The sequence below is a fragment of the Conger conger genome, chromosome 2, assembly GCF_963514075.1.
Source record: "Conger conger chromosome 2, fConCon1.1, whole genome shotgun sequence".
In the NCBI taxonomy this organism is placed as follows: domain Eukaryota; kingdom Metazoa; phylum Chordata; class Actinopteri; order Anguilliformes; family Congridae; genus Conger; species Conger conger.
Window position 1 is genome coordinate 15,498,557 of NC_083761.1, and position 24,903 is coordinate 15,523,459.

The following is a 24,903-nucleotide window of genomic DNA, read 5'->3' on the forward strand; positions in this document are numbered from 1 at the left end:
AGCTATTTCCTCACTGCAGGCTTGCAGGTCCGGCCTACAGTGAAGTGTGAGCAGGTAAGCACACTATTGGGTCCTGTCTTTTCTCTTTTTTTTTTCCCCTCCCAAATTCTTTGTGCCGCTTGACTTACTGTAAGAGCTGCTTGGGGTGGAGTGGTTTCCTGAGACGGGCTTGTTTGGATTTGTGGGGACAGTAAAACCTGGCTCACGGTTCGACAGGAGCCTAGCTATTGACGCCATCTGCTTTCAATTAGGGGAGTGCGCGGAGAGAACAGATGCTAGCCATTAACCCTGCGCTGCAGCGCTGCTCCGTATCGATCGCAGGCCCCGACGTTACGGGGCATCAGATGAGCCATTAGCAATTGAAATGACTGCAAATAACTCTCCCTACAAGGGAAGGAAAGCTCAACTGGCATCCGAAACGGTCGATACCAGAAAACAATTCCTCTGACTGAGAGTAGAGCTGAGGCGAATTATATTACGCCGTTTTACATAAAATAGCGCTCTGGTGACCAAACCTAACCTCAAATATCGCAAGAAAATTGGACGTCAGACGTGGCCGGAGACTGACTCTGGATCACGTGGATTATGGAGCGATAGGGAATTGCACGGCTCTGTGAAGATCAGAAGCCTGCGGTCTCCTGGAGCTGGCGGAGGACGAGGCGTAGGATGAGACGCCATTGCGGTGGAGACCGGCTTTTCATCGCGTCCTCTCTCACGCGGCACATGTGAGGGCAGCACAGGAGGTGCTTACACAACTCTCTCCTGCTTCCGCCGTTTAATAATTTAATGGCCGGTTAGGATTGCTTCTGAAAACAAAGAAATCGCAGTAAAATGGGCAGAAACAATTACCCAAATGGCTTCCTCGAAACGGGTCGCCAGCCCTCTAGAGCTGGTCTAGGCTGGTCGCCCTTTGATCGATAACACTCCCCCTGGCTTTGTAGGGGTATTGGGTTCCCCCCCTATTGATTGATAAGATGGAAGAGCAAGGAGCGGGGGCAAAATTCAAGCAAGACCACTTAAAGAGTCAAGCAAGAACAATTAAAAGGGAGGCAAATTTAAAAAGCAAGAAAATAAATTGGAAAAATCTGAACGTGAACAAAGTCTGTTAGCTATTTCAAATGCACTAACAACTTCCAGGCTCTTAAATACTTGCCCCCTAGGAAATAACCTCAAGCTTAAACCTTGTCTTTAAAGTGTTATTTATTTATCGCTAAGGTTGAGGACTATACTTGATTTAATATTTACACATGGAAGAGGAAACGCTTCAATTACATGCAAGCTTCACCTTGAGAATGGCATATAGGTCACTTTTACTTATAATTTCATTGATAACTAACAAGAGGCGGCACTAGAAAATAGGACAGAAATTGTCGTTTACGGATTAAAATAATTTTTTTATGTGATATTTTTCCTTGGAAGCATTAGCGCAGCCTTGCAGACAATCACATCATTACAATACAACTTCTATTAGTTTATGATGATGTCAGAACTTGTGGCATACAGTGGAAGGTTTCTGTGGCAGTACCAAAAATACAGCAAACAGTACGGATGTCTGACAGCATGGAAAAGTCCAGACAGAACCATCTCACCGATGACTCGAGTGCCCCCACAGACTCCCACAGAATGACAGGACATAACCACAGCGAGCATGTGTCAGCACAGAGGAACCATGGGATCCTGAATGCAACAAGGTTAAAGGAATGCTGGGGGGGGGCTCACATCCAAGCCCAAGAAGATATCAAAAACACTTAAGAGTGTATTGAGAGGAACCATTGTCCCCTTAGTAACCATAACAAGTGGCGAAGAGTACAACCAGCCCTTTACCTCTCCCCAGACAGAGAATGTAGACCGGGGGTGCACAACTCGGGGCCGGTCTGCATACTGGTTTTTGTTCCCACCAATTGCCTGGTTTTTAATTCGCTGACTCTAGCTCTAGAAATTACCCTGGTTCAAGCCTGTACTTGAGCACAGTAAAATCATCAGGATACACTTGCAGTCTGCAGCTGTAGCCGGTACTCATACACGCGTCAGATAAGATACGATTGAGTCAATTAAATAATTAGCAGCAGAAGTTGGTACAAAATCCCAAAACGGATCGGCCCTGGTTGCGCACCCCTGGTGCAGACCCCGCCGCACGCGTAACTCTGCTGCAGGGGAGTCACGGGGGACAGATTAGGGGCACTCTGGGAGCGGCGCGGGTGCAATGGGGCGAGGGAGATCAAACGCAGATTGGGTTGCCGTTTCAAACGGAGCCCCGCTGCGCTGGGGAGAGAGGCAGGAGGCGACTCCTACAGAGACATGAAATTTAAAAGAAATTGCCGCAGCCAAAGGCCCCGGCTCTGCCCCGCCGTGTCAGACTGGTGTCGGCTAAATAATACATCACTCCTGCTCCTTACACGCCGGCCGCCCTGGCCTCAGCCACGAGACGTCAGAGAAAAGGGCAAAAATGTAAAAAAGAAAAAAAAGAGCCGATTTTCTCCGTTCCATTCCTTCACTGGGTAAAAATGTAGCTTCTCATACATTCATTTTGTGCATTCCAGTGTCTGGGTCCCATTTGTTTAATGTCTTCTATGTGGGTTTCTAAAAGAGGACTTAATTAAGTAAATACATAAATATAACTCTGTGGCATTGTGGCACAACATCCTGTGCTGATGAGCATTGTGGGAACTAGCACATTTTCACTTAGTAGAAATGGCATTGACGAGTTAGTTCTATTTCCTTTGAGGAGGAGTCTAAAGTGCCACTGAGTGGCTTTATTCTGCTGCCGGCCACTGCTGTCTCTGGGGATATTCGTGCTGTCCACACAGGGACAAGCAGATGACCAAACAAAAGCTATGTGTGGCGACAGAGCTCAGAGCCCGACAGAAAACTAGACTTTTAATGTTCCCGCTCATTTGTTAATGGCAGGCAGTAGTTTTACTACCTGATGAAGTGGTGGCGGGATTTGGCCTGAATGCAAGCTCTCCCCTCCATGATCGAAGGGCGATTATCTCAAATAACGCTAAAGCCCGAACATCAAGGCGGGCAGGCCTGCTGTCCATCTCCTGTCAGTCTTTTATCAGTGGGGGAGAATCCGTCTCGGAGCTCTGAGCTGACGAGAGATCTCAGAGGAGATTTGGTTACCGTTCAGGTCCTTTCTTAACTTGCGCAGGTCCTTCTGAAAGTCTTCAAACTTCATCTGCGAAGCTTGGAAAAGGTCCTGTGGCTCGGGGAGAGGGTAGACGCACGTCTCCCTGCCAGCATCCTGCAAGACAGATCAAATAAATAAAATAATAATCATAAATCAGAAGCTTTATCCACCCCGATGAACAGCGATATTAGATTGTGCAATACTAGCATAAAATTTCAAACAGCAAAGAGAAGTGAAAATTCCAGCGAGGAAGTACTGGGTGGTGCTACCCCACAACATCCCTCCCTGATAGCTGCATTTTCAGGGAACAATAATGTAAATATATGGACAATAGAACATTATCAAAGCCAGAAACAAAACCACTTGTAAAAAATAAAAAAGGGTCACAAAACAACATTCAACAAGCGGTTTTGTGTCGCGACCACATTTAAATGAAACACAGAAGACTCAGCCGCATGAGAAGGCCACAGTCATTCATGCTGACAGGCATGAGTAAAAGTCACTAGCACTGCCGAAAGGACGGGGGATAAAATTCAAAACACATAAATAAATAAATATTCATTTTCGCAAAGCGGCTTCATGTATCACGAGACGGCGATGGCCAACACGGCGGCGATAGCCAACTTCTAATCAGCGATAAAACCTCTGAAATAAACCTCAATCGGAGGCTGGGCTCCCATGTTCTGAGAATATAAATCGCAGTTATGATGACATAAATCAAAATGTCACACTTTTAACAGAAACATATGCTCGTACAGAGACTGTCAGGATATTACAGAATATGTCAAAACTGAGATGTTGTCACATTGGTTGTTTTTGGCCACAGCCCGTGATGAAATCATAACGTAAAACAACTTATTTACAGCGTGCTTGCTTTGCCAGACAAAACTGAACGCATCTCGGGCAGGGTAGAGCACAATTTACGATTGCAAATGATCAGCAGGGAAATCAATACAATTAAAGAATAAACAACCCTCGACACCCATTGGCAAGAAAAACAAAACTAACCGAATGAGTATACATGACACGGTTTGAATTGGGAATCAAACAGACCGGAACCAAAACATACCTCATCAAAATGCCTCAAGTAGTAAGCGACGATGTAAGACAAAAGACTCCTTGTGTTATCCTAGAACAGAGAGAATACAATTCAAACGCTTGCTCTGAAACATACTTTATGTAACCACACAAGGCTGTCTGTGACTTCTTTAAACTAAACACCTAAACACCTAAACGAACAGCCTGTACCTGGGTTTCAGTTGCATAAAACTACATATGTTTTACAATGTTTATCTATCTGCATGCCATAGTGACTTGGTGTGAGAAGTTTAAAGATTTGAATATTTGAATGCAGTCTTCACACCACTCCAAAGTCATTAATTTTATTTGCTGAAAACAATGGCAATGAGCAGAAATGAAAACGGACAATAAGCCGGGAACAGTGTGCAGACTTAATTCCACCAGTCTGATACAAGACCCAAATATATGAGCAAGCCAATTTATGGTTGGAAAACAGATAGCTTAAAAGCTAAACACTTAGCCTCATGCTAAAGAACTATGTGTTGTTTGTACCAAATGAAACAAAAGAAGGGTAAGATTGGTCTCAGATCGGTGAAACATGGAAGAAAAGTGGACAGGAGTCAGACTCGTCTCCCAGACCACTCACCATTTACACTATTCATTTTTGAACCTGCCCACACCAAAAGGACAGGATGTGCTTGAATATAAATTTTTACCGCATCTGAATTCGATTTTGACAATTGCCCTTCTTCAGTTCCCTACTTTGCATTAGGTAGTCAAGAAAGCGGGGACTGATAAAGTGTGAGGTTGAAAACGATGCGCCTGGGTTTGGCCCCGCTGAGGCACCGTCCTGCCAGCACTCACGCTGCTCTTCACGTCTTTAAGCTTGGGCAGGATGTCCAAGGCAAAGCCGTCTGCCTGACCTCGGGTCCTGTTTCCCCCGTTCATGAAGTTCCCGAAGGCCAGGACCAGGCCCAAAACCTGCATCAGCCCTGCACCACTGTGCAGGGTCTGAGAAAGAGAGGGAGAGAGAGAGAGAGAGGAAGGAGTAACAAAGGAAAGGAGAGCACAGGAACAAAGAGAGAGAAAGAAAGAGAGAGAGAGAGACAGACAGACAGAATGAGTCGATGGTGTTCACCCAGAGAGAGGCATGGCATGATAGTAAAGGAAAGTCTCGCCGAAGCCTGGGTCAATGTGCCATGTGCGGCCCAGCTGTTGTACCCTTGAGCAAGGTAACTCACCTGAATCGCTCGGTAAATATGTGGCTGCATGAACGTATAAATACATGGAGGTGTAAGCCTCCCTGGGTAATGGGGTAAAAGCCAAAGACATAAATAGCGTAGCACACCCCGCATTACCTCCTGACGGGAGCTGTGTTTGCTCACCGCCAAGATAGCAGTTCACAAACCGGGTGAACCTTCTGCGGTCTTTGCCATGGTGTCACACACTTCAACTCTGTCCTCATAACACCATTATGCTGAATGAGCTTGTTCTTCAAAACCTGGTTAGGCCCTCACTGGTGAGTAGTCCTTCAAATATAGCCTCCATCTTCTAGGGCCCGTGGGTCATGGAGAGCCCCAAATAGAAATGGCGACCATCGCCGATACTCACCGTGCAGACTTTCTGTAGCGTGTCAAGCTTGCGGAGTATGGAAGATATACATTCCGTGAAGGTTGATTGAAAGAGGATGCAAAATACCCTTCCTGAGAAATTGGGGATTTGCGACAACTGAAAGAGGAATCTGAAACAAGAAGATGAAATGTATTGGGACATTGGAGACAACGAGAACATTGGACAATAAGAAACAATCTTATACCATACAATCTCAAAACAAGCTGAGCAGCATTGAAGTTGAAAAATAAAACAGCCAAGGTATCGCATAAGGTAATTTGTAAGCTTAGTATCAAGTATGAACAAACTGTATTTTGGTGTGTAAAGAAAAGTATTAGAACTGGGTTTATACCTGGGTATCGCTTACAAACTGTACATACAATACATCTAATAGTAACTGTAAAGTACACTACAGGTGGCATTTTGTGGTTATGTCTGTGACCAGTGAAGCCTTCTACCCCATAGTCTCCCAGCATCGCCCCCAAACTCAATACCCACCACTATAACTACTGTATATGGAAACATAAGAACATTTCTTACTGTTCAGGTTTATCCAGAGGCTTTGCATTTTCTTTGTCTTTAGAGGATTTAATGTGCTTTTCAATTTTATCCATCTCCTCCTGTTGTGCTCTCTGAAATGACATTACCTCAGGGTTACCTCAAAGAATAACAAACACAGAACACATCTGACGTGTCACTTATTTGCCAAAGAACAAAGTACATCTATTATACATGTGAAATTCACAGCAACCAAATATTATATTCCACATATTCAGGTACAAAGGCCATGTATTAAAATTATACTGCTGAAAGCAATAGAGCAACAGTTTAGATGTGTGAATAACAGGGCAGAACTCAGGGCAGAATGTAACTGAAGATGCATATCAAGTCTTTTTTGCCCACATTTTCATTTGTGAGGAGTCAGAATTTAGTTTATATTTCAATCTTAAAAAGAAAACCAAAACCAACAAAACAGGCTGAAATTCTACACTGTCCGAAGAATTTCCTCCACCAAATGTGTTATAACAACCAAAAATGTAGCCTCTGAAAACCCCTTAATTGCGCAAAACTTTTCGGTTCGGAAACAATGTCTACAAAGCGCTCGTCTTCCTGACGTCCCTGAAAACAGAGAACCACCACTGTAAGGAGGAAAACAAAGAAGCTTCTGTGTCATCGATTATTTAGAAGCACAAATCGTTTAAATGCTTATTAAAAGCATATAACGGAAATATCGTAAACATGGAATAACATAAAATTGAGGCAGCAGTGGGGGAAGGAGGGTTTATAAAAAAAAAATAATAATAAAAAAATAAAAAAACTGAGGGCAGCAGCAGCAACCAGCATTTCATGAATTCCTTCTGAAAATGTTTTATTTGTGGTTAGTAACCAAAGAGGGCTAGACAGCAGTTTTTTGGCACTATGAGATATTTATTTATTTGACAGATTTTTCCATTTGCTCCCATGTATGTGCCAAGCCGTTAAAGGAACTGGATTAAAATGAAGGCAAACAGACACTATAAGCCCTTCAGGAACTTGCGCTTTGCCAACTGATATCAATGTTACTTACAACCCGTCTGCTGATACGCTATTAAATGATGCTGATAGCTATGTTTGATAAAGGCTGTACTACATCCGAACTGGAGTTAATGGCAGATGAAATACTCGGCCTATTCAGCCTGGATTGCGGAAACAATGGAGCAGATGATACAATTACAGCACAGTACAATGTACAGAGCACATACTGATACCCTCTGTGACAATGACTGGCATATGCTGTCATAGGCAGAGATGTCTACACATTGTTTTTTAAATCGGAATAACGGGGGCACAGCAAAAGCTGCACAGAGAGGAAGTGTCTAAATTAAGATTTCATATTCATATTAGTCCTATATTTCCAACAGAAACATAATTTCCTATGACCTGAGTTAAAAGAGAAAATGCGATTTTGCCAAACGATGCACAAAATCCCTTGTGGAATTCTACTTTCTTCCCTGTGATTCCACATTCATTCCAAATGCAAGCAGCTTCATAAACGGTCCAAGCTGGCACTTCCGAGAATAAGCGCCTCCATAAACAACTGCGTTTTACTTCAACGGCATAGCACCAAAGACCCTGGTCTCAATCTTAAAAAAAAAAAATTTGAAAAAAAAAAGCAAAGCGTATGACGATCAAAGTTTGGCCTAATCATCATTCAGTTACAGTTACAGAAGTGCGATCGATATACTCTCATTTACAATGAATGAACTCCTTCAAAGTGACATGCCTTGAAGATCCCGGTTTTAGAAAAGGGGGAAGGGGTCGGCCTGAATGTAAACTATGGCAAACTCTCGGATCCATTAGCCTCCATCACAAAATCAAACAAAATGAAACAATGTTAACTTCAAGGCCCGGCACACGCATAGCTTTGCGATACTTCAAACGTGGGCATCAAACAGAGTGATTAGTATTCTGTTCACTTTGCCATCTGTTGACAAGGACAGGCTCTGCTTCTCATTTAAAGAGTGTTTTATAGTGTAAATTTTTAAAATAAAAAGCAGATTGCTTTCTGTGCGCGCAATTATCAATGGGAGCTGTAAATGGGAACACTTCGATGTTATCCTAAGATCAATAAAGGTACACGAGCCAACTGTGGACTATCAATAACAACAGCAAGCAAGATATTTATCAGAATCGGTGAAAGATGAGAAATTCTAAAAGCATAAATAGTGGAGTTTGACAGTGTTGCACAAAGCACAAGAGACTTAAGGTTACCGTTTCTCCCCCTGCATACTTTGTAACTTATGTTACAGGGGTTCTGGTTAAATTATCCAGATTTCAGGCTGCATTCCATAATTACTGCACAAGCTGCCATGAAACACACATCTTAATGTCTCAGCTTACTTCCAGGGAGGCTTGTTTGCAGATCATGGGTTTTCATTCATTTATTTATTTTCCCCGAGAAGGGAAAAAAGTAATCTTCAAATGGCAACAAACGGCTCTCAGGACCGTACTTGCACTATGCTTGGGTGAGCCCCCTGGTACATGTTTTCTTGCACTCTGGGCACGTTTTGAATGCTGGAGTCGTACAGAGTAGTAGTAGGCTGTCTAAATGCGGTTAGAAATGACAAAATGAGGCAGGATGGAGTTGTACATATGAAGAAAAATAATAAGGGAAAAACAAAAAAAACCGCCAAACACAAAACAAAATAACTCCACTTCGATCACCGGGTGCTGCTTCAGGTCCAGAAAGGGAAAGGCGCTTTTGATCCCTGGGTACAGTTGTTTGAACAGTTGTTCAAAATGAACATCCAAAATGAACAATATATTATATAGTATTTTATCACAGCATAAGGATCATTAGTCTAAGCCATGAGACCTCCACAGAAACTGCTTTAGCCTCTATAGACACATGTAGCTCAGCAAAAAAGAGAATGCACTTTATCACGAGAGCCAGGACACAAAGGTTATGTATTCAGGGCTTTTACAGTGCCAACCCCACAGTAAATAGCCGTCATTCCAGGGGATCTGTGGTTTTAATGTTTTTACTATTGGATATTAATGCATTTATTCATTTGCTTTTCGAAGCATGTCAGACTTTACTTCACAAGTTCAACAGTGTCTCTACAAAAGCTTAAATTCTTTGGAGAAGTAAATATACAGAGGAGAATGAAAAGCTGTGATTCAAATTTAATGGCTGCGAATTTTAACACTCGTTTTAAACATAACTATCATAGATTTTTAAAAAATGCCATCTTTTCACATGAGCAAAACCTCCCAAAGATATCCCCAGTAAAACATTTTTTTCAACAATACATATTGATCATTCTTTTCTAATAAAAAAGGGCATGGCAAGCAAAGCCAAAGCAAATGAAAGTATAAGTCTTGGTGGGAAGAGGGATGATTGCGAACACTGTCAGAGGAGGGGGAAACGGAAAAGACAAAAATTCCATAGTATGCAGCAGCCTGGTCTTAAGTGCTAGGAACTCGAGCGTAATAATGGACCCAATCACCAACCATAATAATGTGGCACACGGAACGCAATTCATCATCCTTTGCCACAAGGGCAACAGCAAACATTTTCACAAAAAGGGTGCACTAGAAATAAACATTTTTGTCTAGGAATGAATCACCGGTCCCCTTTCGAAAGCAATTACCAGTAATTACACCCAAGTCTGCATTGTTAATTGCAGCCGAGGCAAGTCAGAGCAAAAGATCCATCACTTGCATATGTCAATTCATATCTCAACATTGCACACTGACTGAAGAAGCCAGTTCAATAACCGACACAATCATATCCAACATCTTTTTAAACGATTGTTCCCTCATTTTCATCACAAGGGAATAACACAGATTAAAGATATTTCAGAAATGCAACTACCTGGAATGGTAAAGTTAATGTCCAAGGCACTAAGCACCACATGCCTCTGAAGTCTTAAATGAAGATTTAATCCAGAACATAAATAGTATTTTTACTATTTACAGATGGCAAAACGAATACCAAAAGCATTACACGTTTGAAAAGATCGTGCCCCTCAGATTTATACAAATTACTTCTAATGACATATGTAGGGTGAAAAGAACTACTCGATATGAAATATGGAGCCATCATGAAAAATTTACAAATATGGAGGAGCCAGTTTTATTTAAATACAGTACACAATTGAGTAGAGCCAATGAAGCTTTGGAATAAAATATCCTGGTACTTTGTGGAATTGATTATGCAATCAATCTTAACCAGAGCCCCTGGATCACTAGCAGCAAAACAGCTCCAAAGTATCAATGACTCACCACCATATGTCAACCCTGGGTATCAGGTACTTCTCCTTTGCAATTGTGTTCGTCATCAAACATGCTGATGGTATGCATAGCCAAAAAGTTCAATTTTGGTCTCATCTGACCACAACATATGAATCCAACTGTAGTTCCAATGATGTTTAGAAATGGTCAGGTGGCATCTAACAGTGCAGTTCTGATCTTTGGGTTTTTCTTCACATCATATTCCTCATTGTGAGGGCAAAATGCACATGCATCCTGTTCCTGGCAAACTTGGCCAACTTTTCCAGACTTCCAAAGCTTTTTTATTATTGCACTGACTGTGCTTAAAAAATAGAATTCCATCAGACGCCACGTCGCTCAGTTTTATTTAAAATATTATTTAGGGCTGCCAATTTTGACTCCTATGTTTTTGAGAAAATCTCAAGTAGTTTCCCTCTAAGATGCAGCAAATGTGAATCATTATTTTATACAATCATTTTTGCTCATTTTCATGAAAGATGGCAGCCATTTGTAATTTTCTTTAAGATAAAATTATCAATACATGTGCAGCCACCTATTTTGTGTCTACCACGCAACAAATTTGTCAATAGAATGTTCTAGCCTTTCATAAGTTCATCTTGAATGTGAGGGCACTGGGACATTTCTGAGTTTCACTTACATCAATCTCTTTCTCAATCTAAGATGTGGGAAAAAAAGCTTAATGAGAATTGTACTACCGTGCCAAATCACAACATCATTTTTACTGAGCACAAAAGAATTATAAAAAGGTACAGTTGATAACTTATGAAAATGAATCAAGCTATAGATCGTTTAGATTACAACCAACCACAATCAATATTAAAAGCAACACGCATTGTATCATTATTCCTAGTCTCCTGGGGACTGAAATAAAGACCCCTTTGCTGTGGATAGTATGCATTAGATTCGATTAACTTTATTGCCCACCCCAGTGGAAATTTGTCTTTTGGATCCACAAGGCACAACAAAAGCACCTGCAGTACACATATCACAGCATTAAAACATACAGAATATACAACCCACAGAACAATAGTGCAAATGGGCAGCAAAGAAGTAATAAATGATGCAAGAGTAAAATAGCAAGTGTTCCCGGGTGCAGTCATTCTGTATTTAATGGCTGTATGGCATAGGGAATAAAAGTCTTGTCATATATATATGCCTGCTGACCGTTAGGAACCTAAATCTATGGTCAGATGGGAGCAGCTCAAGCGCTGAGCTTAGTAAGTATGCATAAGACCTAAATGTGATATTCAGTCATTCTGTTTAATGGTTTAAAAAGACTCTTCTCTTCACCCATCCCAAAAACTTACATTTTCATAGAGGGCTTGCAAGGTCTCCAGGTCAACCACGGTGTTGTCCAAGTTCAGAATTGCTGTCAGGGTGAGGGGTGAGGGGTGTGGGAGGAGGGAGGGGGCAGAAGAGAGAGAGAGACAGGTTAGTTTCCGGGGGAGATGAGGCATGAGTCCTGGGAGAATGGACCATGGAGGAATGGGCATTAGTGAGTTTGACCCCGCTGGTCATATGGCTTAGAGCGGGCGTGGGGCTTTGGTAAAGCCTTTAAAACAGCACTGCTTCCAAGACATGGCGGGGAGGGGGTACAGGATACCTGGTGGAGCTAAGTGTCAATGGCCACAGATCAGACTGGGAGATCAGACCCTGGGAGCACTGAGAACCTGGAGCCAGAGTTCAGGAAAAAAAACCGGTACCAAGACAAAATAAGCCCATTCCTGACACTGCCAGGAGTGGGAGACTTGGCCTGGCGTAATCCATGGGTAAATTAATCTGTTAGCTTGGAGACCCCTGATCAGGGTCAAATCCCCAATGTGCAAAGCCGACAGCTTTAGCGCAGATTTGGCATATTTCTTTCCTATTCTCACAGGGTCTGGTGCCACCCACTAACACGGGGGCCCCATGTCTCGCCACGCCTGACACGGCTAAGCAGTCTAATGAAGGTGTGACGAGTCTGGCGCCAATTAACTGAATTTGGTCCCAAACGCAAGTCTTCCTCGCTGCAACTGTCAGACTGTCTACTTGCGTACCAATTAAAACCGAGTCTAAAAACCCAATTGTTTTGAGGTGGAGAAAAGAAAAAAGTAGTGGAAACACCATTTGTAAAAACGGAGGTGTCATACAGAACAGTACTTTCGCACGTACTTTTGAAAACTTCCCAGCTTTTTCAAAAACTGAAAATATTATCGTCTACAAAGAAATTAACAGCTCAAGTTGCAATCATATGCCAGTAAAAACTATCCCCAAATGGATGGCAAACCAGAAACTGACCATCAAGTCTTACTTTGCAAAAGCAATTGTGACTGCGTATTCTCTTCCTTTTTGTCCCCCAAATACTTTTCCATCATTTTCTGAAATAACTATTCGTGCTGCTGGTTTTGGCAAGCTGCGAATCAGCAAGTCAATGCCTAAATGACCGTTTAATAACTGTCAAAATCCCACAAAGCCATAAAGAAACGGGCTACTGCCTCCCAAAACATTACATTAGTCATCGCCTATAGGGATCAGCCCATCCATTAAACAAAACCCTCTTTATGGAAAGTCTCCTGATAAATGATGGCAGCCATTTTGTTTCGGTCAGTTCTTTCCTACAGTGGTATCAGTACACCTGAAGACTGACAACGACTTGGAATTCAACCCCAGCATCATGGGTTATGCTGAGATACCCGTGAGCGGAAATATTTGTCTACCGCTATATTTAATCAGCATGCAAGTCTACAGGAGTTTTTTATTTTAAGAAATGTTACCTAAATTCTGTCACGGAACAAAAGAATTGATGTCTGGATTCCTGATGTCGCCTTTTTGTCTCGGGCGCAAGGATCTGGCGCCCAAGACCGTAATCCTTTAAAAGTAAATGTTTAAACACAAACAGAGCTGAAGTTGTTTAATCTGAGATATAGTATTACATTGCTGTATTTAGTGCAGTGCATGCACACAATGCAACAATATACACTGCCATCTTTCACACTACTCTGTGTTTGAAATTAGGAAAATGCAACATGGGACAGGTTTTAAATATTTAAAGACATAAGCCAAGGCAGACCTGAGACAAGGACAGTCTGCCAAGCTGCACCTAGATAACAAAATTTGATGAGGTACTAAATGTCAAAAGATATACCAAGAAAACCACTAAAGTGATATAAAGTCAATTATTGCCCAACAACTAAATTAACCAAGAAATTGTTGAGCATGCACACACAGCATTCACATTTTAGCTGAGCAATGTCTACATCAAGCTTGAATCCCTCATTTCAAAGCCTAATAGTGACTTACAGTAACAGTGAGTGAGTGACATCTTAAAGTTCTTCAATAACAATAATCAAATGGGCTAACAAAACATGAAGACATTGCAGAAAATTACATCATTCAATGTGAAATCATTGACCTGATTAAATCCTTACATAATTTTAAGCAACATGACATTTTCACATTTAGACTTTCTAATCAAGTGGAATGCTACTATGTTTTTGAACCTTGGAGTAACTCAAACCTGACTGAGTTTCAATCAGTATTTGCCTTAAAACTGAATTTTTATGCTATAATATTTCACTTGTGATATATACCTATTGCCTATTCTGCAATTCGGATTTCTACAAAGAAATACTAATCTGATGGTGGTGCCGTATCAGTTTTAGTGGTAAGATTTTAAAACATGCCCAACCACTTAAAACAAGAAACACTGGGCGAAACTCAACCAGAATCTGTCAAAACACATAGTTTGTCGAGGTTTGACTTGCTTTCATTATTCATACAAGAGAGCGATTTTATACAGTGTAGTGTTTCAATATTTCAACTCATGAAAAACATCTGAAAACATTAGAATATGGGCTACAGAAATACCTTTAAAAAAAGGGTTAGGCATATACTGTTCACTTCCATACAGAGGTGCAAAGCCTCAATTCTCAAAGTCTGCGATTCACAGCTTTTCATTCCTTTGAGGGCTTCCAATTATCACTGCGCACAACCTTCCCTTCACACCATGAAAGACACTCTGGCTTATTGGATATCTTGCTCCATGTAAAAAGATCTACTTGACAGCTAAAGGGAGTGGGGGTTAGGGGGTACTGTCAGACAAAGATTTGATAGTCAAATGAAATGACAAAGATAATCTCACTAATGGGGGTAAAAAAGAAACGACAGAGAATTTGCAAGGATCGCTTTATGCTCAGGGCCCTCAATGATGCTGCCCCCTAGGGGGAGAAATAAAGAATACACTTCTCAGATTAAGTCTAGTGTGTCTGTTTGAATGTTTTGGATTCATCAACCACTGATGAAGGGCTTGTAGCTGAAACATTCAAACAGACATGCTGCATATCTAAAACTAATAAAGAATATATCTGAATGAGTGCTGGCTTTCCCCTTCCGTGTTTCTGTTATAAATAGCAAGGCTACTGACTGCAGCAGTTAATGCCCATGACAAATGTAGTTACTGGATAGCATCTACCCTTTCATTGCTTTACTGCCATTATCTCCTGCTCATTCACATGCATTTTATCAACCAAAACGGTGTGGGTGGAGGCAGTGCGCGTGTGTCAGATTGCACTTGTAAATCGCTTTTTGGATTAAAAGCGTCTGCCGACTGACTGTGTGTGTGTGTGTGTGTGTGTGTGTGTGTGTGTGTGTGTGTGTGTGTGTGTGTGTGTGTGTGTGTGTGTGTGTGTGTGTGTGTGTGTGTGTGTGTGTGTGTGTGTGTGTGTGTGTGTGTGTGTGTGTGTGTGTGTGTGTGTGTGTGTGTGTGTGTGTGTGTGTGTGTGTGTGTGTGTGTGTGTGTGTGTGTGTGTGTGTGTGTGTGTGTGTGTGTGTGTGTGTGTGTAAGAATGCGGGATGGGGGCAGCCTGCAGCGTAGTGGTTAAGGTAAAGGACTGGGACACGCAAGGTCGGTGGTTCTAATCCCGGTGTAGCCACAATAAGATCCGCACAGCTGTTGGGCCCTTGAGCAAGGCCCTTAACCCTGCATTGCTCCAGAGGAGGATTGTCTCCTGCTTAGTCTAATCAACTGTACGACGCTCTGGATAAGAGCGTCTGCCAAATGCCAATAATGTACTGTAATGTAATGGGATAGAGGGGCCCACTCACAGACACTCGCCCCGACTTCCTCCAGTCCTGGGTTCAACTACTGTATTAATAGGCGGGGGGTTGTCCTGGTTACCAGCCAATACCAGTCAATAATTGCATATTTATTTTTCTGCTGAAACGCAACTTGAACATGACAAATCTAGCGGACATGAACCAGACACATTTCTATTCAAGTTGTTCTCAGGAAAACAATCTTAAAATATGAAACTTTACATATCTTGTTTTTACATTTACTTTGTGTCCATTCTTTATTTTGGACAGAACATGAAACGCATTCATCACACAATGTTATGATGAATGAGCAGATATGTATTCTTTCACCAAGGCCTGCATCTCTCATCAAAATCAAATGCAATTTACTGTAATGCAGTAACATATTTACAGCATGTGGTAGATAGTCCCCATTTAAGTAGGAACACGCATAATACAGTCCCTGCCTCTAAACATCATTAAGTCTGTAATCCGACAGTTTCTCAAACATTATGTGTAGTTGGAAAAGACTTGACAGCAAATTATTCATTGTGAAAGTTTTAACCCCGAGACTCATTTCATGTTGGCTAGCACCAGCAGAGGAAAAAGTGTTCTTTAAGTTGGAGAAAAAGTTGGAGACTGGCCATTTTCCCCTACTTAGATTGACCATAATAGACATAAAAGCCTTGAACTTCACTTTTGTTATTGTGTATTTCTCAAAACACAATCCCACAACAGAAAATCGGAGAGGAACAAATTGAGGACATGGTTTATAAAGACATGGGGATGCTAATTCATTAATTCACACACTGCTATTGGCAAATTCTTTCTCAAGGGCGAGTTGGGAGGATGCAAATCAGTGACAATTCTCCCTAGTCTCCGTGCACCCCACTGCTTTTTATTGAATCTAATGTCAAGTAAGAATTTCACAAGATGCTTTTGCACACCAAAGCAGTATTACTAGTATCGCTACAAATAAACACTCACACAGCACACCTTTAAACTTGCCCACATTCATACACACACATTAAATTGAGTGTGACAATTACATTACAGTTCAGGGAAAATTCCAGAAGGTTGTACTTGGATGCATTCAGTGTATACGTTTACTGTAGTATGTGATATTCAGTCACATGTCTGGACCTGTGCTCATAATGCATCTCAGATTAGGAGTGCCGATTCAGGATCAGCTTTTAGTTTGATGGAGGATTTGCACATTACAGGAGAAACCTGATCCTGGGTCAACACTCCCATGTTTCATGAGAATGTGCCATGGTCCATATTGAGTCGATACTTTACCTACATAACCAGATTGTTCAATCAGACAATTTAAAGTTCCATCCTATGACAGTTTGGGATGGTGCAGACAAGCAACTGATGAAATGCCATCTTGGACCTCTACCAATCTAAACAGGATAAACAGGGGAAAAATGGGTCCCTGCTTAGAGACTTTAATCAGCAGAACCAGGAGGGGAAGATTTGCTTGGGGTAAGCACTTCCCTTACTCTTTGCCAATCTCGACCTCATATCCGCAGTCCGCACCTGGCACAAATCTGACTCCAATCCTTGCACACACCTCAACACTACTGAGCTCACTTACAGGAACAATGTAGATCAAGTAGGGACACTTAAGTTTGACACACAAAGAGAGACTTGCACTTCCTGTCGCCTGTAAGCACACTGCACTGACATTTATACCAAAAGCAGGAGGAGGGGGTGGACTGCAGTTTATATTTCTCAAACTACCCACAGCTATGTCACATCATATTCTGGTTTATGTTTGTAGTGTGACCATAGCTAATTGGGATGATTTGTGAGTTACAGGAGACCACAATAGAAACAGGGGCCCAACATGCCCTGCTCGGGGTTTTTGGACATTCTTAACAAATTTACTGTACAGTGTTTACGAAATGTGAATGTCAGTTGGCTCACCCCAGAATTCAACACCCCAGATGTCCCATAAATGTCAGTGACTGGAACAAAATATAACTTTAGATAATTTGGCTAATCCGTCCTATTCTCAGAGGCTAAAACGGAACGTCTGGATTTCAAATCATTCATTGTAGACTTTCATGCGGGTGATCTCCTGCAGTAAGAGCTAAAAGGACATTTTACATTTCCAAAACGTTCGTACACCTGGGGATGAAAGCGGGCGGTGAAGTTAGCGGTTATGCTGTATCTGTGTACAAGGCATCCGATTTCAGCCTTAGCGATGTACAAGGTCCCGATCAAATAAATAAAAAGAACTAAAAATGGCCCTGTATTTCCAAAAGCCAGAAAATTATAAAATCAAGGATGTAAGAAGGATTCCTCAGAATTCCGTGTCTCTGGGTGTTTAACAAAGGAAATGTATAATCCCCATGACTAGAACACATCTAGAATAACTGTACCATGTGTCTCAGAGTTAGCTAACATATAAACACACTAATTAGATGGAAATTAGGTACAAATTCTCTTTGCACCAACATAAAATATACACCAAAGTACTCTGTCCAATAATAGAATGTTCAGAAAAAGAAAGAAAAAAAAATGAATAAGCATGTTTTTATTTAATCTTTCATAGCTTTTAATGCTTTTTCTCTGACCATTTATGTTTCCTATTCTTAAACAAATGTATCCAATAAGAAATTATCATAAATGTGGCTGACATACTTATTCTACCAGTTTGCTCTGGCAGCTTCAAAGTAACGTATCCCAGCCTTGTTGAAATGGTGTGCTTGTACACAAATACGGAAGAATTTGGTTAAACAATTCAACCGATAAAACATCTGCTAGCAACAAATCCCGAGTCTTACAGCTATGAGCAGATACCTTTAGCTCTCCTAAATGTGAATGAACTTTAAAGGCAGAATCACCTTGTAACAATTACACATCTCAAAATGTTTCCCCCCCCCCCACTGAGCAACGGATGGCTCCACAAACAAAAGATGAGCAACTTCAGGCTTCGAGCATGAGACATCTCAGCCTTTTCAGAGCTCGAGGGGAACTTCAAAGGACCAAAAATTGTTTACAATGCATAGAGTAGCCCAACATTTTTCCCCTTCCCTGCTTTCGCCTCCTTTGATAGCCTGCATATTTTCTGAGGCCGCTCTGCGCAGTTACCACCGGCACAGATGTGAAACAAACTCCTTTCTTCATTTGGTTCTCATTATTAACTCAAATGGAGTTAAATATTTGACTGAGGGAAAGGACCATATCATTGTTTTCAGATTTCCCTCTATGACTTAACCGAGCGCCATCTGCCAGCTTCCAAAATACCGCGTACCTCTCGGCGCCAGAACCGGCGCCTTGTTGTGCGGCTACTATTCAAAAGCGCTCTGGGAAGTCTAGCGAGCGATGAAATATTGCATAAAACATGTTGGAGTCCTTCTCTATGTTAAAACAAGTATCTCAAAATAACAATGGAACGAAAGTTAAAAATGTACCGTGTGTGTGTGTGTGTGTGTGTGTGTGTGTGTGTGTGTGTGTGTCTGTGTGTCTCAAATAGAGTAAACCCTCTTTAAATGATTAGAATTGGTCAGAATATATAGCAGTGACCTACTTATGACCTTCAGTGCCCAGGCGATCACCTCAGTGCAGTCCGATGAGCATCCTCTAACACTGAAATCTGAACTATATCTGTGGTTAGACTGACGATTGTGCATACATTTAGAACTTTCAGCACCAAGGAATATGACGCAAATAATGGTTCGCCACTGATCATTCTATACACCAGAGAGTGCCAAAATACTTTCACTATGGGACCAACCACAGCTGAGAACAGCACCTCGACTGTGAAGTTTTGACCAAACATGGATATGCCATTTACACTCCTGATGAATGAGTTGGCCTGCAATTGGGAGATTACGGCGAAAGGAAATATGCTTGTTGCGATTCAGAATCTCTGATTTCTGAGTGATACAGAAACACGTCAGTGGCTACACTATGATAAACAACAACAAGTGTTCCGTTAAAAAACAAACACGGTCTCAAGTTGCGTGAATGCTTTCATGACCCGGAACCTGTGGGAGACGAGTGGGAATTCGCTCAAAGCCCAAAGACCCCCACCCCTACGGTGCCAAGGCCTCCTGGTACAGGCATGAACACCGTGCTCCGCCGAAGCACCTCCAGTGTAACAGTGCGGAGAGAACGAGAAACACGTCCAGAGACAAAGGACGACTCTGTGCTAACATTACGGAAAAACACTGAAAGCTTGGTCAGCAATGTGCAACAAACAATGCATCCCACTGGGAATACTGGGATGAAGTAATAAGCGGTTGACACTTTGACTGCGCTGCTACCCGCCTCACATTCTCTCAGTCTAAGGAGCCATTGAGAGAGAGATGGAGAGCTAATGTGAGAGAGCGCGCGAGAGTTTGACAGATGATTTTCAGTTATTTCAACTCTTATTGGTCAGCTAGTGTGACATACTATACAAACGGGTATACAGCATGTTAAAAACTGGGGCTTCCTCTGTGTGTGTGTGATATGCAGCGTAAGGGATGGTAGCCCATGACTGTACTCACCGTGCTGAATGTCCTTCATGTCCAGGTGCAAACTGGACATGAGGATACCCACTGCTTGAGATCGCTTGTTACTCAGCAGCTTCACAACCTGCAGGGTTGAGAGAGAGTGAGAGAGTGAGAGAGAGACAGAGAGAAAAAGAGCGAGAGAGAGATTATGCCAATAAATAATTTTGAACAGAGAGACGGAAGATTAGTCTCATCACTTGGAGAGAACAGAACTGACAATATTTACAAAAATTTCAATGACCATTTATGACCCTAAATTTGATGGTTTACTGGAGTTGATCACTGCGATCTCTGTTCTCACAACAGCTCTCTCTGTCTAAAGAAAAATGATGACATTTTCAGTCTTTTCAGCATTATTAGCGGTAGTAAAGGCAAATTGATTTTAAAAGGCTGACATACCATTTAATAAGTTACTCTTAACTTTGACATTTATCATGGTTTTTATGATGCGTTTTTATTAGAAGCAGATGCTGGCTGCTGAACTACCTGCCGAAGAGCGACAGGCCTAAACCTCGCTTAGTGGATATCCGCTGACCGCTAAGCAACAGACACGGGTTACTGCCACATACAGCAACTCCTGCCCCCTGGGAATAACCCACTGAACTCCTGTCTCATGGCAGCTGTGCATGTGTACGACTGCCATTAGCTATACTGTTTTTGGAACAATATTCTCTGTGCCATTAGGGCAACACCACTGCTCCCTTGAAGTTCAGGATTAGATCTCCCCCTTGTCTGTTCCAGTTAAGACTGAGGGCAATTCAGTAGACACTGTGTTCCCCTCAGGCCACCGGGCTCAACAAACCAGACTGCAAAACTGTATAGCATAAATATTCTGTCTTGACTAATAGAAACCATTTGGACATATGCTGGATTAAATTTCCTTTGTTTTTACCCTTTATACAGATCCCAAGGCAAAGCAGACCCACTTTTGACAGACAATTAAAGAATCAGGAAAATGATAATTAAAAGGGGGGGGGTGGGTTTAAAAAAAATCTGTGTATGATTAGAAATTAATAGCCTCCATTTCCCATCAGCAAACAGCTGTGGCAGTCTTCAGCCCCCCTCTCCTCCCAGTTCTCTGATTAAATAATTAGCTTTGCGGGGCTTTAAATACAGGCCAGAATGTCTGCTCCAAGAGGGGAAGTCCAGGTCACCTTACCGCAAGACTATAGTTCCATTTGTTCTTAACTCCAACCTAGAGAACAAAAAGCAATTCTTACGACCATGTTTCCAGATTTTATCAAAAGGCCCGGACAATGGGCAGTTCTTCCCCTCAGTTGAGCTTTGGCTGGCACTGAGGTCTGGAAACATTTTCTCAAAGCAAGCAGAAGTCTACTCAAGCCCAAAAAACATTCCTCAGAACATAAACAGACGATCTAAAGACCTCACCTTGTTCTACTCCAATGTGTCACAGGGAACTATGAACTACAGTCGTATGGTGGAACACATAAACAAACTCAACACGCTACACACCAACAAAAATAAATAAAGCGGCCTCTGATGTTAGGAGAAAGAGTCACGTCACTTCTCTTTGACCATAACCCCTGAAGGCTCTGCTTCGAGAGTGAATTTCCAGCCTGCGTCATCCACAGGTTCACAAGATGCCCACTTCAACGGACATGACATCAGAGGGGACGCCAGAGCACAATAAAGCCAAATATTCATCGGTATCACTTCTGATCTGTGTACAAGAAAAACTATTATTCTTGCTACTGTACGCAACAGCAGGAACCAAGATGGCCATGTTTACATGACAGCTTTTTTGCCCATTATACATTTAAATGTTGAAACATTCATTATAATGTCAACCAAAAAGGAAATTAGCATTCCCAAATGGCGCCCAAAAATGTCATTCATTGAAAACACTAAACCTAATAATTTTCGGGAATTTTTAGGAATCCTGGACTCTTTCACAATGTCTAAGAATAAATGAGAACTGATGGAATTGTTTTGATAATGTTCTCATTCAATTGTTAGAAAATGACTAGGCTTTTTTTATCCAATGCTGCCAAGAGCTAACCACAAATATTATACAAAATGATAAAGCGAGTCACAAGCAATCTTCCATTTCAATGTTTTTTCAAACGCTTTGCAAGCATTTTAGAGTGTGGTATTATTTCTGTGTATAAAATGCTTGCCAAAAGCAACCTTAGAGGTTAGAAAATACAAATGTAAAATTCTTGAAGACCTTAAAAAGCCACATAATGGCATACTGCACAAACATACATACAAGATGAACCACACTTCTTTTATCTTTTACAATTTACATAGGTTTGATTTGACAAAACAAACAAATCATTTCAGCCTTACCACAAAAACTTAAATTAAAGATATGGCTAGAACAATTAAACAACCAAATAAAAAAACAAAACTTAATTTATCAAGAAGAAATAGTTTTTGGAGGAACCTCAATTATGGCAATTATGGGAAAGAAGGATTCCAATTATTTCAATCAGTTGCTGTCTGAGGTAATGTTTTAAATATGAGACGCAGAATCATTCCAATAGGGCAGTGGTACATCAAAGGTGAGATTCCTTACCCAGCTATTTAGAGGTCAATTGTTGCAACAACTGGATTTTCAAAACTTAAATTTGGAAACTTAAAATGCTTCCAGATTGGCTTTAAAAACAACCCTCCCAAAAGTGATAAAACACACGTAAATTAGAGAATCAATGTCATGATTATATTCTTTGTTGATCAGACAATTTTCAATTGAAACTAGTTTAATTTCAAATTGAACGAATTAAGTGAACAAATTACATTTGTGGGCTTATTCCAATCTCTTATCTATCACCTCTTTCTTTTCCGTTCTCCTTTTCTTCGATTTATACGTCCCAAAAAAAAGAAAACTTCAGCAAAGGATGAGCTCGCGTTTTTTCACAAGTACGGAAAGTTTGGGAGTTCTTAAATGTTCCTTCTAGGAGCTAGAAGTGGAAGTAGAAGTTAAGGGGTTGGAATGTCCTTAAAGATGGCGCACCTTGATCGAAAAATAAGCGATTGAAATGAGCCCCATCATAGACTGAAACTCTTACACTGTCTGCTACGTGCAACAAACAGACTGTTACAGTGAAACCTGATTAAAAATGCACATGTGGCACTGTTTCAGCAAAAGGTTGGAGCAAAACTGCACAAAATGTGCAAAGCCTAAATGAAATAAATCGATTCAAGTTTCAAAAACCAGAACCAAGTAACTGCAATAAATCTTGGTTTCAGCAGCAGAGTCACTGAATTGGCAGAGACTGTGCAGACAAGTGTGAAGTGTGAATTGTGCAGACAAGACTTCTATGTCTTGAAGAGCAAAGAATATGAGATATAAAAACACAAATCATATAAAACCCTGATTTCTTCCCATTCCTTTAGGCCTGAGCTAACAGGAGCAGATGCCGATTATGGCCCCAAAGTATAATTAGAGCGTTGTGGCATTCCCATCACATACACTTGGAATTTCTATTCGGAATATTCTGTCTACACAGGTGCATGGAAAATGCATTGCTCCTCACATGTAAACAGGGAGTAGACACAGTGCTAATACAAATGAACATCAGGTTGGGCACATTATGCCATTGCTTGACATCTTCCACCTCACCTACAGATAGGAGGAATGCGTCAGCATACCACCTTTAATTATTTTGATCATTCACAGAGCTATGCGGTATGTTTAACCGTTCATGTATTTTTTTGTACCCATTACCCGACTAGTGATGGTCAGTTACTATCTCTTCAGAATTGACAGCACTTTGTCTTTTCCCATTCTGATGGTTGACAAAGGGATTTAGCATGCTTATTACCTCATTTTTATACTGTTGTGAAACAAGAAGTGATGGAATGACACAATATAGTTAATTTAGTAAAGATGAACTAAATGAAAGTAAAATTGTATTGCCAATTTCACAATTTCACAATTTCATTTTATCTGCAATAATTGTAAGGGGTACCAATAATTCTGGCACCTGTGATTTTCTGAAAAAAATAGATTACTAAATAAAAACATTGAATCATGAGTAAATGTATTGAAATACAAGTATATTGTTTTCCAGTATGTTTGAACATGACATTGATAATTACCCATGTCGTTTATGATATGCAGCCTTTTTTCTTCATTTGTATTAAGGGTGCCAATAATCCTGGAGCCCACTGTAATTGATTAATTTAAGCAGTTGATTACACCCCAGCTAGCTTCTTGGATCCCAACCAGTTGCTGATTTTTAGATGAAAACTAAAGCAGGAGACCTTGTGGCTGTCCAGGACAAGGCCTGGCAACCCCAGTAATGGCCTGTTTCGCTTCATCCTGTCTGAAGACCTGCCATTGTTGTAAATTATCCCCGCATATGCCCAGTACTCCCCGTGAGAAGAAAATGTTCTAACATGGCAACTGTTGATTTAGAAGAATTTGATTTTTATGAGCACTGTACTTTTTCTTTCATTGTGCCACCCAAAATACGATCTCTCTGCATTTGAACAACAGCCATTTCAGAGTGAAAATATTTAGCTGCTGACACTAGTTAGACAAGTAAGAGAACTGCACACACACCTCACCTAAAGTTTGGCTTCATTTGTTTTGGTTCACTTTTTAGCTCTTATTGCTAGATATGTCGTCTCCCATACATAGAAAAACTCTCTTTGATATAACATTTGATCAGAAATAGAGCTCAGAGGAAATTTGTTCTCCATGAGGCAAAAGGCAGAAAAATAAACAAAACATTTTTCAAGGGAGTAATGTGGCACAAATGTTAAGGCCGCGCTGCCTGCAGCAGTGGAGCGCTGCTGAGCATCTTTGATCATCTATATGCAGAATCCAACCAG

The 24,903-nt window shown here is 41.2% G+C and overlaps 1 protein-coding gene across 1 annotated transcript in view; it reads right to left on the minus strand.

Moving 5' to 3' along the window:
• Positions 1-24,903, minus strand: part of fmn2b (formin 2b) — a 68,464-nt gene that overhangs the window by 21,121 nt on the left and 22,440 nt on the right. Inside the window, exons 7-13 of the mRNA XM_061232948.1 lie at positions 20,095-20,182; positions 11,845-11,906; positions 6,302-6,393; positions 5,762-5,891; positions 5,015-5,161; positions 4,200-4,259; positions 3,124-3,244 (exon numbers count right to left, since the gene is read on the minus strand). Coding sequence (XP_061088932.1) covers positions 3,124-3,244; positions 4,200-4,259; positions 5,015-5,161; positions 5,762-5,891; positions 6,302-6,393; positions 11,845-11,906; positions 20,095-20,182 — 700 coding nt within the window. The remainder of the gene's footprint in view (positions 1-3,123; positions 3,245-4,199; positions 4,260-5,014; positions 5,162-5,761; positions 5,892-6,301; positions 6,394-11,844; positions 11,907-20,094; positions 20,183-24,903) is intronic.